At 42.3% G+C, this 14,457-nt stretch overlaps 1 protein-coding gene across 1 annotated transcript in view; it reads left to right on the top strand.

Annotated features, from left to right (window-relative positions):
• The window catches only part of PAK5 (p21 (RAC1) activated kinase 5), a 233,821-nt gene that overhangs the window by 147,490 nt on the left and 71,874 nt on the right, over positions 1-14,457 (top strand). The window contains exon 3 of the mRNA XM_006087950.3: positions 4,351-4,565. Coding sequence (XP_006088012.1) covers positions 4,362-4,565 — 204 coding nt within the window. The 5' untranslated portion in view covers positions 4,351-4,361. The remainder of the gene's footprint in view (positions 1-4,350; positions 4,566-14,457) is intronic.

Below are 14,457 nucleotides of genomic sequence, written 5' to 3'. Positions count from 1 at the left end.
CTGACTATTCCAACCCTATAAATTAATAAGGAATGCCAGAAGTTTTAAAAATATGTAGTTACTAGGCATTTATATAAGAAGGTAGCCTTTGAGCAAGAAATTTGAAAATGGAATTCAGAGTCCTGAAATTGACTTCTTGAGGAGAAAAAAAATGCTAGTGGCTATTTTCCAGGCCAGTAAGGATGTTGCAGTCAGGAGGAGTTTTAATATCTACCTGCAAACCACTTCATTTTCTGTGTAAACATGAAGAACGTTCTTATCAGTTCTCCCCCCACATGCTTGTGATGGTGAATATTATGTGTCAACTTGACTGGCTAAGGGATGCCCAGATAGCTGCTAAACATTATTTCTGGGTTTGTCTGTGAGGATGTTTCTAGAAGAGACTGGCATTTGATTTGGTGAACTGAATAAAGCAGATGACCCTCCCCGTCGTGGGTGGGCATCCTCCGATTCCTTGGGGGGCCCAAATAGAACAAAAAGAGAAAGGAAAGATGAATTTGCTCTCTCCCTGCTTGAACTGAGACATCCGTCCTCTGCCCTTGGACTTTGATGCTCCTGGTTCTCATGTTTTCAGACTCAGAACCGAACTGACACCATTACCCCTGATTCTCAGACCTATGGTCTCGGCTGAATTAACTACTATCTTTTCTGGTTCTCCAGATGGTAGAAGGCAGATCATGGGACATCTTGGCCAACATAACCACATTAGCCAATTCCTATACTAAGTCCTGTTGGCTGTGTTTCTTGAGAGAACTCTGACTTATACAATGCTTATCCCATAAGCTGAGGACCTATGGCTAAGAGACATTCTAGAGAGTTGAGAAATAGGGGACATTTGTTTATGTTTTATCTGTCATATGCAGTTTCTTTCCATGCCTCCATCTGCTCATCCAATTATAAATCCCTTTCAGTGGATTTAGCTACCACAGAATTAGGTAAGTTTGCAAACACTCAAAACCTATAGCAAGTAATGTAGAATAGAAACAAGGGTGAAAAGGGTGCAGGATTAGAAATGTACCCATGATTATAATGAACCTTAATGAACATTCAGACTCTCAACTGCCACTTCTCACCAAAATGGGCTAGTGCCATTTGGAAGCTGCAATCGTCATCTGAACATCAATCTATTGGATGGATTTTTAGTTTTATTTGAATATATTAGTATTCTGATGTATGTTAATTTTAACAAGTGCTTTGCTTTCAATTGATTTGAAAATATTTTAGGACATAAAATACCACAGGTGGTTTACCAAAACAAGTGTAAGAAATCTTGTGGTTCCCTGACCTGCCCTGTGATAACTCCAAGTTCTGCTTCCCAGAGGCCACCATATATTTTTTCAGTTTGGGCCATTTTTTTTCCAGTTTTTTACTTATGGGCCCAAGTATATATACACAGCTATATAAAATTTAAGACTCTCCACCGTTTTATTTTCCGCTGCAATAGATAGAATTTAGCTTTATTATGTTATCTGCCCACTTTCTCTATTTTTTCAATATAATTCTTTTGGCTGTTTTTGGTTATAGCAGTAAATGGTCCTTATGTTTTGTGATTTTTGTCACTGCTTACTGATGAGCCAAGAATTATATTATGATTATGTTGCCTTTCTATTCCAGTTTTTGGTTTTCTCAGTTTGTCTTTCTCTTTTTGTTGTAATGGGCTTCTTTAGAATAATCTTTTTTTTTAAGAGCTTACATCTTGCAAGGTGACATTCGTTTTGTTGTTCATCTTCAGATTTCCTGCTGCTTTGTGATGTCACACAGGCTCTAGAAGCCCCCTACCCATCCACCCAACCGGCCCACCTGTGCATCCCAGGCTGGTTCCAAGTACACGATTCTTGATTTTGCCTAAAATTCACTGAAAGTGAATGTAATCTCATACTGCTGATGCATGCAATCTAACAGTCAATACCAGACCTTAAGAATCAAGTCTGGAGTTAGGTGAAATTCATTGCGGGTAGTCTAGGGAGGCGGGATAAAGAAAAGCAGGGAAATCTCGGAGATTGGATAAGGAGTAAAGCTGATAGGCACATAACTCTTCTACATTGGTGGGTACAGGAGAGTTAACAACTAGCATTTACAGCACATAGAGATGGTTTGCAGAGAGCAAGATAACAATGAGGGATTCTGTGCTCTGGTGGGAGATTCTGCCCCAGGAGGCTGACTTTCCAAAAGTATGTTATTGTAGATGAAATATGACAATAGACAGGCTCAGTTAAGTAGAGATCAACCTTTGTCAAGGAAGGTACTGGCCTAGGCCTTGACTACCCACCATGACTCACTTTTAGTTAGGAAGTTTTCATTTCAGACCATGTGGTTACTTTAGGTCTCTGAGTGTGTGAGGCTGCCATGCAGGCCTGCCCTGAGCTTGTCAGGGTTAGTATGTGGCGAACCTATGACACGCGTGTCAGAGGTGACACGCGAACTCATTTTTTTGGTTGATTTTTCTTTGTTAAATGTCATTTAAATATATAAAATAAATATCAAAAATATAAGTCTTTGTTTCACTATGGTTGCAAATATCAAAAAATTTCTATATGTGACACGGCACCAGAGTTAAGTTAGGGTTTTCAAAATGCTGACACGCCGAGCTCAAAAGATTCGCCATCACTGACCCAGCCTCTATGAGCTTCCCTGGCAGACCTCATTCCACACGTGCTGTCACCGTTCAGGGCTGGAGGCATTAGTCCCGTCCCGTGTGAGTCCACGGGAGAGGACCCTTGCGAGCTGTGCCTGCCTCCCTCCAGACTCATCCCACACACCCTTTCCCATCACCGGTTTTGCTCTGTGTCCTTTCACTGTAATAAATCACAGCCATGAACATGACCATACGCTGGGTCCTGTGAGTTCTCTGAGCAAATGAAACCTGGGTGGTGTTGGGGACCCCAAATCAAGGGCTGTGGTGAATTTTCAGTGAGGTCATACACACTGGACATTTCGCACCATGCCAGGGACAGGCAGAGTCACATCAGAGAGAAGGAGGCATCCCCAACACCAGGACTTTGTCCATCTTTCCCCTGAGTGTGGGGTCCTCACTGCTCTCAGAGTAATGGCCATCCCTGGGGGCTGCCACTACAGCATGGAGAGTCTCTCTCTGCATTTAGTGTCAGCTTCACAGGATTGTTGCTGTAGGAGTTGGAACTGTTGTATATTTTCCTTTTCACTTGCTTCCTCTATAACTCTTTAACTCAAACTTATTGGACTATTGAACGGTATTTGTTAGCATTTAGGTTACAGGTGGATAGTATCACAGAATGCAACATAGGTAAATTAATTCACCTGTGGGTTTCCTCACTACAAGTGTCTTATTGAAAAACAAGAACAATATTAATTCATTAATATTTTCTTTTTTATACTCTCACTTGAATGGCATAGCAACCACTGGGAAATTCATAATCAGGAAGGGGATAGTAAGACATTTCTGTTCTGGTTCTAAAAACACTTGGCTTAGCATTTTCAGTGCTTGCTCGGATATGAATGCATGCAAAAGAACTCTTCTAAAATGATTTTTCTAAATTGTTGTTTTAAAAAAGATGGTCATAAAGTTTACTTAAATGTCAAGTGGACTCAGCCAACACATGACCAAATTATATTTTCCAATGTATTTTTATTTTCACTAAATACACGGAGAGATGGTTTACAGAGCCGCTTACTTATTTGGTATCATTTCCTGGCCACTAAAAACATTGCAGGCCCTCAACCACCGTGACAGGAGTGTAATAGCCAAGACTCTTCTGAGGTAACATGATTGTGTAACAGCTAATATAGCTACCGATTGGACATTGTTACTTGAGACTGTGAAGCAGCAAAAACAAAGAGAAAAATGGGAAAATAATCAGGTTTTTGCATTCCTCTAACAGTTAGCTTTTTTCCACGCAACAATTTACCCCAAAGTATAATGACCTAAAGCAAAGCCATTTATTTGTGCCCTGATTCTGTAGGTCGGTACTTTGAGTCCAGCTCGTCTGGGTGGTTCTTCTGCTGGTTTGTGTGGGCTCCTAGTGGCCAGCTGCTGCCCCCCGGGCTGGTGGCTGCTGGCCTGACGGGTGCCTGGGCCACATGGTCTGTCATCTCCCACAGGATGACCTGTCTCTCATGCTGGCAATGGTTCCCAGAGCAGCAGGAGGGAAAGCCCCCATGTGCAAGCACGTTTCATCCTAGTGTCACTGTGGTTTCAGTTGTCCCATGGGCTACAGCAAGTTACATACCCTGAAAACCCAACTTTCATTATTTTGTAGCTGGTATATAGAGGCACTACTGAAAAGATGTAACTCTGGACAAATTAATCATTTCTTTGTGGTCTTCTGCTGGCAACAGATAAACAGCTGCCTCTTTTCTGTTTGCCTTTCTCAGGTCTTTGCATCATGTTTGGAAAGAAAAAGAAAAAGATTGAAATCTCTGGTCCATCCAACTTTGAACACAGGGTTCACACAGGGTTTGATCCACAGGAACAGAAATTCACCGGCCTGCCTCAGCAGTGGCATAGTCTGTTGGCAGATACGGCCAACAGGCCGAAGCCCATGGTGGACCCGTCATGCATCACACCCATCCAGCTGGCTCCCATGAAGGTATGACGAGGATTTGGCTTTAAGTTGACGTAAGAAGCAGGTTGTCATTTGATGAAGCGTCTCATCTTTAAAGGCAAAGTATAAGATGCCTACGCAGTGTATTTGTTTTGAAATAGCCACAGATTAGCCATAATTATTTTTCAATGATTATAGTGCTCACCACTTACTGTAAATTGCAGCACATGCAAAGGATCCTCAGCTTTTACATGTGAGATCTTTTTTTAAATCAGACACATAAAGTACAACCACAAAATCGGAAATGTTTATTGCACTTCAAGTGATGTTTGCTAATCTTTATATTGAAGAATATTACCCACCCCTTCTGGTAAATATTGGCAATAACTTTTGATTAAACATTATATTAGACAATCTTTTGTTGTTTTGCACTTGCCCTCCGAATGTTTGAATCCTTATATAAAATTTAGTATTAACGTATTTTAAAATAAATAATTTTATACATATGCATATATACACACATGCATAGATATACACATATACAAGTTTTATATATGTAATCATATATTTACATATGTATGCATACATATATGTTCAAAGTTGTTGCTATACTTTAAGAAATAGCTATTTTAAATAAAAGTGAATCATTTGAGTCATGGAATAAGATATAATTACCCTAAAGAAATGGCTAGTAGATTTTTTGGCAAGAAATTGTCATGAAAATAATTGTGTTAAAGCAGAACTCAGATCCAATAAATTTCAGGCACATTAAGTTTCTACAGAGAAAATGCAGCCATTGCAGTTTTCTTCTGTACCTCAGAATAAGAATTCAATAGATCATCAAGTAATTGCCCCAAAAGCTCCCTAGGGTAGTTAAACATTTCTGAATTTTTCATTATGCTATCCCAATAGATCAGATTCTATTCTATATCTCTTGCTCATTATATTAGTAGACATCTGAGCAACATGAATACCTTATTCTATGTTAACATGAATATTGACTAGATTGTATTTAAATGATAGGCAAATCAAAAGTGGATGCATTCTTTTAAAGGATGCAAAGTAGGATCATAGTTAATAAATTATGGGAAAAGCTTATTTATAAGGTGTCATCTGAGCTGACTAAATTAGAATTGCAATTCCATTATTTGTGCATCTTCTTGGTCATCTGTTCTGGTATTGAATATGTGAGTATGTTCTACCTAAAGATCAATGCAGTGTCTTCTGATCCTGTACCTTGTAAATTTCATTTTCTGATAGGGTTTTGAAACTTTTTAAGCCAGATAAATGTAAAATATACAAAGATGGATATTTGAAAAGGTAAATATTTAGGAACAAAAGGACCTTCCATTTTAAACAGGTATTGATTGAGAGTTAATAGAAACTGACTAATTAACCAACTCTACTGATTAATAATAGGAAATATCTTACTATTTGAGCATATCCCCCCACCAAGAGAAGGCTCATGCTTAATTAATGACCACATAATAGGGTGGGCCACATATGAAAAGAAGTAGGGATTGGAGAGAATTTCCTTTTTTGGTTTCATTAGTTTTCTCATATCCCAAGTTTTTATAAAAACTAGAAAATGGAGTGTTCAGTATACCCAGAAAAGTCCTCTGCTCTTGGTCATCATGATAAAGGAAAAATGCCCAAATAACTACCTTGAGTACAGTTATCATTTGATGAGGAACATTCTAGAAGGATAGAACATTCTAGAGTCTTAGGGTAACATTCTAGCAGAAGGTAACATTCTAGCAGAAGGCCCAGGAAAAGTGCTCTCTTTTAGAGAGCATGTTTATTATTGGGTGAGGACAGGGTATCATTTATTTCACCATGGTTTTTCACTTGTCCAGGCCATAACAGGTCCTGGCGAGCAGTGAAGGAGGAAGCTCAGTGGTAATCCACCATGCTCAGTGGACGTAGTACTTAAAAGGACCATTTAGCTCATTTTTTCCATCTTCTGGATGAGCTGGCTTATTATCCTCTATGACAGAATTTAAAAGCCCCACTGAGAGTTGGAGCAAGGTTTGCTAAGTGCTGAGTTCCTGAGCCCCGTGATGCTCTTACTCACTTTATCGCTTTCTACCCCTAATGCCAAATGTGTGAGCATCCAGTCCATATGACATGAAAATATTTGTTATAGATGCTTAAATGCCATCTGGGGGATGACTGGAAAATACATCTTGAGTATAGATCCAGTCCTGTATTTCTGCAAATAAGACTTCAGGCACAGTTTTACCTGTGAAAAAAAATAAATAAAACCAGACAGAAATGACAAACAATGGTCAACTAGGTTGAATTCCTCCAGAAAAGTAGAGTTACTCAAATGCTTTTAACTGTACCTCATACTCTCACCAAACTTCTTCAGACTGGTCCTCTCTCTTTCCAAATCTCTTATGAGTGTAGTTAGCACTGTTGGCAGCTCTTGGACGCATTGGTGGTTCCAGAGAATCCTATTGACTCGACCAGCCTCTTAGAAAAGGGAAAGTAAAATGTTTAAGGGGCCAAAGTATACCATGTAGATTGGATGATCCCACTGTTTGGAAGTGTCTTCTCTGGAGAAATCGTCCAAGTCACTGAGAATTACATATTATAAACCATGCAGAATATATATCAGAAGCTAGAACAATCATTGAAGTAAGAAGCTATGAATGAATCAACAGAAAGGAGTATACACATAGAATTGTGCAGATTTAAAGCCATTTTGGCACAGTTATTTAAGTTAAGTAGAACCAACAATTCTAATTTGGTCCAGTTGTCCTTACTTAAAAGAAACAAGGAACCCTAGCTGGTTTGGCTCAGTGGATAGAGCATCGGCCTGCAGACTGAAGGGTCCCAGGTTAAATTCTGGTCAAGGGCATATCATCTGCCTCCTGCACACCTCCTCCTGGGGATGTGCCCACAACCAAGGTACATGCCCTTGACTGGAATCGAACCTGGGACCCTTCAGTCCCCAGGCCGACACTCTATCCAGTGAGCCAAACTGGTCAGGGCAATAAAATATATTTTTAAAAAATAAGATAAAATAGAAGGAACAAGGAAAACTGAGACAAGAGATAATGACATAAAAGCAGTCAATGGAAGAAGGGTACAATGGCTTATGTCTTGGCCAAATGCCAGTTTTCCAATATCTGTGAGCTTCGGACAGGCTGGTTCTGAATGGAAATCTGCAATTGTAACCAACTCTCTCTTCTATATTGACTCAGGTTTTCAGCTGTTCCTATTCAGAATTTTCTTTAAATTGCATGCCATATGACTTTATTTTGTAGTCATGGAGGACTCAGGGCCTTCTGCAGAGTCTTTCATTATGCGCTTGATCCACAGTTTTCTCACGTGAAGTAGACAGAACATTTAAACAAGAAGTGTCAATGAAAGTGTGCACCAAGAAGCAAATGAGTAAATGTCCAAATGCGTGCTGCTCACCTGTCTCCAGGGTGGCCTGGCTGCTCCTTGGGCTGATCGTATGTGAAGTTAAACAGCAAACCTCCAGATCACAAGCTTCTCTGCCGACTTCTGTTGGTTTCTCCTGAGAGGCCTGTCCTGACCTCCTGTCAGCTGAACTTGTCAAATGAGGATGGTGGTGCTTTGAGAACTGGGAAATTCTATATAAAGGGAGATGATATTGTCAGGAGTGCCTTATTTGCCCCAGCGCTTCTCTCCTGGCAGGGGTGACCTAACTGAAAATAACCCTTCTAGATCAAAAGAAAAAGCATGCGGCTCTCTCTGTGACTCCCACACATGCGTGGAACTTGAAAGATTTAATTTTACTCTCATTTAGCATCTTATAGAAATTGGGGCACTAAGATGGCCACTGTAGGCTTCTTTGTGGCACTGTCAAATCCTAGAATTTTTATCATTTTTGTCTTGTATTAGTAAATATAAGCATTATATTGTTGCCCGGTATAAACTAGTGAGAAGGCAATTCATCAATACTTTGATCATTTTCAAGCAGCACATCACTGTCCAAGTGTTTGAATGCTCCTGCTATTACCAATAACATTAAAATGTCCATGAAAAAAAAACTGTGCCTGAGATGGCATGAATCTAAGCATTTGCTATCATCACATAATCCACTTCCTTTTGAGAATCTTTGTATTAGTTTTTCATTGCTGCATAACAAATTACCACAAACTTCATGGCTTAAAGGAATACGCATTTATTATCTCACAGTTTCCCTGAGTCTGGAGTGGAGACAGGCTTAACTGGGTCCCTCTGCTCAAGGGCTCCCAGACTGCCATCAGCTGGGCTGCACTGCCCTCTGGAGGCGTGACTGGGGAAGCATCCACTTCCCAGCTCCTCTAGGTTGTGGGCGGAATTCACTTCCTCTCTGTGGAACTCAGAGTGCTTGCTTCTTCAAGGCCTCGGAAGAGCAAGAGCCACTCTGTTTGGAATCTTACGTATTCACCATAACAGAATCACAAAATGATATTCCAGTACTAATGCTGTATCATGTAGAACATAGCCGTGGGAGTGACAGCCCATCACCTCTGCCATGTCCTATTGGTTAGAAGCAAGCACAGGTCCTGCCCTCGCTAATAGAAAGGGAATTACTCAAAGCTGGGAGCACCAGCAGGGGGCGTCACCCTAGGGCTTGTCCATTCTGCTCTCCATTGTCTCTCCCACATGCAAGATACATCAACCCTAGGTTCCCTGAGTGTCATCCCATTAGGGCAAAGGTGGGGAACTTCTGGCCTGCAGGCCATACAAGGCTCACAAAATCATTTGGTCTGGCCCTGCCAAGGCAACTGCAGGTGAAACTTGAAATTCAATAAATCTAGGAGCTTTTATCATACCAACATATATTTATATTAAGTGAATGATGTTATAAATATCTAAACAGTCCTTGGCAGAAAAAAAAAAGGGGTCCCCACCCTTGCATTAGGGCAGTGGTTCTCAAACTTGGCTGCACATTAGAATCACCTGGGAATCTTTATAAAATCCTGATTTCTGGGCCTCATCCTCCGGAAATTCTGTTTCTTTGTTACTAATGTTGTGGCCCCACCCCATAACAAAGAAACAGAATTTCCGGAGGATGGGGCCCAGAAATCAGGATTTTAAAAAGATGCCCAGGTGATTCTACTGTGCAGCCAAGGTTGAGGACCACTGCGTTAGGGCATCATCGTAAAGTCAAATTGGGGTCAGGTGTGGATAAAGGGCTTGAGTGTGACCTACCAATCACAGCTGCTGGGGCACAGTTACTCTCCAGCTGTGGACCTGTGTGAAACTACAGTGCCGAGCATCTGCCTCCAGCCCTCCCAACATGAGACGGTGGGGCAGACATAGGGTAATAGTTGCAGACACTCCAGTCAAAACAGGGGAAATGAAAGGTAAAAAGGAGTCACCGGTCCAGAGCCCTTGTGAAACCAGCCTGGTGAATGTTGCGAGTCCCTCAATTAGGAGTCAAGGCTCAGGAATAACCTCTGTGGCTCAGGCTCCACCCTCTGGATTCTTGGTTCTGCTCTTCTTTTTCATGAAAGGTAGCCTGTGTTCACAGCAGAGTGGTGCTACCAGCCTGCTTTCCATTGCCAGTATAACTTGAGGGGTCTGACAGCCTCCTTATGTTTTGTAATATCTGTCCCTTGCAGTCCAAGTTAGCAAAGTTTCTATTTAAACAACTTTTCAGTGACTTTGTAAACCTTGTGTGGACTTCACTGTGGTTCACTCCATTAGGCAAGAGCAATAGCCACTGATGTGTTTAAGATAAACCCTCTGTCCTTGGCCTCCTGCTGAGATGCCCCTCAGCTCCCTAGAGCAAGGGTGGGCAACCTTTTTGTGAGTGCGTGCCAAAACCAGCAAAATCTCTGACTCAAAATTCTTCTGCGTGCCAACCCTGATTTTTTGAGAACATGTTACACCTACTTGGTATCTCTTAAGGTGTACCTTGTGAAGAACCTTGAAGAAATAATAACATTTATTCGAGCGACAAAAACACAGTATATGATGGTGAAAAATACATTTATTTTTTAATGTATACATGTACACTGATAGTCCGACAGACAACTTTATGACTCCGTTTGATATTATCAGTGGGACTTTTGCTGCTGCATCACTGATGACAGAGATTTTACATCAGGTTTATATTTTGTGACCTTCAGAGATATGCACGAGCTACTATTTTCATCCGTCAGGCTACTCCTATTAGGAGACTTAACAAAATTCATCACTGAGAACAAAGATTCACAATTGTAAATGGAAGATTATAAGAGAGGGTTTCTTGTGCCAGCAAAAGTTACTGGCGTGCCATGTTTGGCACGTGTGCCAGGGGTTGCCCACCCCTACCTTAGAGGTTCTCTGGTTGCACTGAGATCTGTGAGGTACACCCTTCATTCCTTACAAAGGCCTCTGTGTGATGGCCTCATCTCAACTTTGGTCTTTCTGAGTTTTAGCAGCTGACCTTCACACCCTCGGAACACGCTTTCCTGAGAGGCAGCTCTTCATTTTTGCATCTTTGCCATCTGGAGAAGCTCAGAATTTTTTGAGACATGAGATTCTGGTTTCTTTTTTTTTAAATTGTAAGTTCTTCCTTCAATTAATCTCTCTCCTCCTGCAATTACTGTAAGCAGTAAGAACCAGGCAGCACCTGCCACGCTTTTCTTGGAAATCTCCTTAGATATGTGGACATGTTTATCACTTCCAGCTTCTGCTTTCCACATACTCCAGGAGACAATTCTGCCAAACTTTCTGCCACCACAGAGCAAGGACCCCCTTCCTCCACTTTCCAATAACATGTTCCTCATTTGCTTCTGAGCCTCACCAGCGGCATCCTCGAAGTCCAGGTTTCTACTAAGAGTCTGTTCATGGCAATTATGACTTTCTCTACCATGTTCCTCCAAATTCCTTCAGCCTCTACTCACTTCCTGGTTACAAACACTCCTGTGTTATGAACCGCATATGTCCTTCCAAAATTCATATGTTGAAGCCCCAACCCCCGTGTGACTTGGAGATGGGCCTTTAAGAGGCAATTAAGGTTAAACAAGGTCATAAAGCTGGAGCCCTAACCCTATAGGACTGATGTCCTTACAAGAAAAGGAAGAGACACCAGGGGCAGGCGGTCACAGAGAAAAGACCATGTGAGGACATGGCAAGAAGACGGTCATCTGTAAGGCAAGGAAGAGAGGTCTTTAATGAAACAACCCCACTGACATCTTAATCTTGGACTTCTGCCTTCCAGACTATAAGAAATAAATCTCTGTTGTTAAGCCACCCACGGCAGTAGCCATAGCCAGCTAATACACATGTGTTTAGGTATTTGTTACAGCAGCACCCCACTTCCAGGTACCAAAATGTTTAACAAGTTACCATAAATTCAACAAATTATAACAACACACATTACAGTTTTCAGAGGTCAGGAGTTGAGCACAGTTTAGCTGCATTCTCTGCTCAGGCTCTCACAAGGCTGAGAACAAGCTGTCAGCTGGGCTGCCTTCCATCTGAGGGCTCAACTGGGGAAGAGTTGGCTTCAAAGCTCATTTTGGTTATTGGCAGAATTAACTTCCATGTGGCTTTGAGGGAATCGAGTACTGAGGCCAGGAAGGAAGGGCGGTCAAGAAAGGGTGTGTTAATGAACAGTAACTGCTGTGGGCAGCTGGTGCCCAGTTCTGGTGTGGATGCCCTGAGGGACTTTGTAGAACTCACCTCAGACTTGTCCCAGCAGGGAAGCCAGGGCATCTGTCACTTCCCATCCCTCACTGGCTGCAGGTTGCTCCCAGAAATTAATTTCTTGGTAAAATCCACCTGCCCCACCTTTGAACAAGAATTCCCCAGCAGCTAGAAAACACTTTTAGGTAGAGAGAATCAGGAAACCTTCAGCAGGGACAGGCACTAGCTGCAGGTGACCTCCAGGGTGGGCTGAGAGGATACAGGTACAGCATCAATAGAAACTCCTGTCAGTGTAGCAGGAGCTTTCGTTTTGTCATCAAATATTGATTGTGACCTACTACATTCCAGGCAATGAAGCTATAGAGAAAAACGATGTTTGGCCCCATCTCTACAGAGCACACAAGCTAGTGGGGAAGAGGGATTTGTATAGACAAACAAAATATAATAAACTAGAGACCTGGTGCACGAAATTCATGCACTTGGGTCGGGGGGGGGGGGAGGGGGTCCCTCAGCCCAGCCTACACCCTATTGCAGTCTGGGAGCCCTTGGGGGATGTCCTACTGATGGCTTAGCCCCACCCCCCATGGGGAGCGAGCCTAAGCCATCAGTCAGACATCCTTAGCACTGCCATGGAGGAGGGAGAAGCTCCTGCCACTGCCACTGCGCTCGCCAGCCGTGAGCCCGGCTTCTGGCTGAGCAGCACTTCCCCTGTGGGAGCGTACTGACCACCAGGGGGAAGCTCCTATGTTGAGCATCTTCCCCCTGGTGGTCAGTGTGTGTCATAGCGACCAGTCGTTCCACTGTTTGGTCTATTTGCTTATTAGCCTTTTATTATATAGGATGTTACAATAGAATAGAGAACACAATTGAATATATAAACACTTTGTTGTGAAAGCTTTGAGAACGGAATGGCTACACTTCTTAGAAAATTTAGAGAAGGTATAACTTTGGATTTTGAAAGAATGGAGTCTTATTTTCATACCTGATGTAAGGATATCCCAAGATCAGGAAATAACTGTACCCAGAGACAGTGACAGTGTCTTGCTTAAGAGCCCTCTGGACCCACACTCTCCAAGATCAATCTCAAATTGTGGTTCTTCTGCCTGTTCCAGATATTGGACTTTGTGCAAGTTACTCAACCTCTGCCTGCTTACTTCCTAGTCTGTTTAAAGTGGATATAATAGTACTACTCATGGGGCTGGTGTGAGGACTAAACAGTCTAATACATGTACAATATTTGTGGGCAATACAGTTTTTAAAAATGAAACAAACCTGATGATCACAAATACAAAGTATAATAAAAATGGCCTTTTTTAGGAAGAGAACAATGTTTGGGGTTTGCTTTCTCTCACAATATAACAAAGACTGTATGTGGATGTCTCAATCTATATATATAAAAGCCTAAATGACCAGCCGACTGGCCAATTGGCTGACCGGCTGCTAGCTATGATGAGCACTACACTCTACACAGGAGCGGAAACCACAGGCATGGAAACATGGAACAGACTGATGAATCTCAGAGGGAAGGTGGGGAGCGGGAGGGTGGGAAGAGATTAACCAAAGATCTTCTATGCCTACAGTGGCCTGGTGCACAGATTCATGCACCGGTGGGGTCCCTTGGCGTGGCCTGTGGGGATCGGGCCAAAACCGGCTCTCTGACATCCCTCGAGGGTGCAGGCCAGGCCAAGGGACCCCTAGTTGTATAATAACTCTCTAAGTTATAGAAAATGTGAGTTCTCAAAGTTGGGTCTCTGAGAGCAGCAGAGACCAGCAAACACCGCAGATCTCTTGCACTCAGGGGTGCTTTCATGTCTAAGTTTCCTCAGGGCAGGTTTCCAATGATCTCCTTCACCTCAGACCTGCAGGATGCTGCAGGCCATTCCTTCCACCATGAAGCAGGAGCCAGAGGAATGGCCCTTCCGGCAGCAGCGCCTGTGACATTGGCAGCCCACCCCTCCCCGCCTCCTCATCTTTGCTAGATCTGCCAGCTGTTAGGCTGAGAAGCCCCATCTGCTGGAAACCCCAAGCCAAGTTCCCTTCCTGAAGGCTGCAGGGGTGGGAAGTGGGTGTTTTGTGTGTTTTTTTTTAAAAAAAACAACGCGAAGGAGAGATGCACATAGAAACAGGTTTCTTCAAAACCGCAATGTGGGGCAGGGGAACTGGAGAAGGAGCAAAGTACAATAACACCTTCTCCCAAATGAAACTCTCTGGTATGTTCAACAAATATTTTTATTCATGGAGGCAAATGTGCTCCTTTTGGAAATTATTTGTAATAATCCTTTAATTTTAAAGTATCTTTTAAAAATCTTTACCCGAGACACTTTTTTTCTAAACC

The sequence above is a fragment of the Myotis lucifugus genome, unplaced genomic scaffold (assembly GCF_000147115.1).
Source record: "Myotis lucifugus unplaced genomic scaffold, Myoluc2.0 scaffold_42, whole genome shotgun sequence".
Classification (NCBI taxonomy): domain Eukaryota; kingdom Metazoa; phylum Chordata; class Mammalia; order Chiroptera; family Vespertilionidae; genus Myotis; species Myotis lucifugus.
This window is presented reverse-complemented; position numbering and strand designations above follow the sequence as displayed.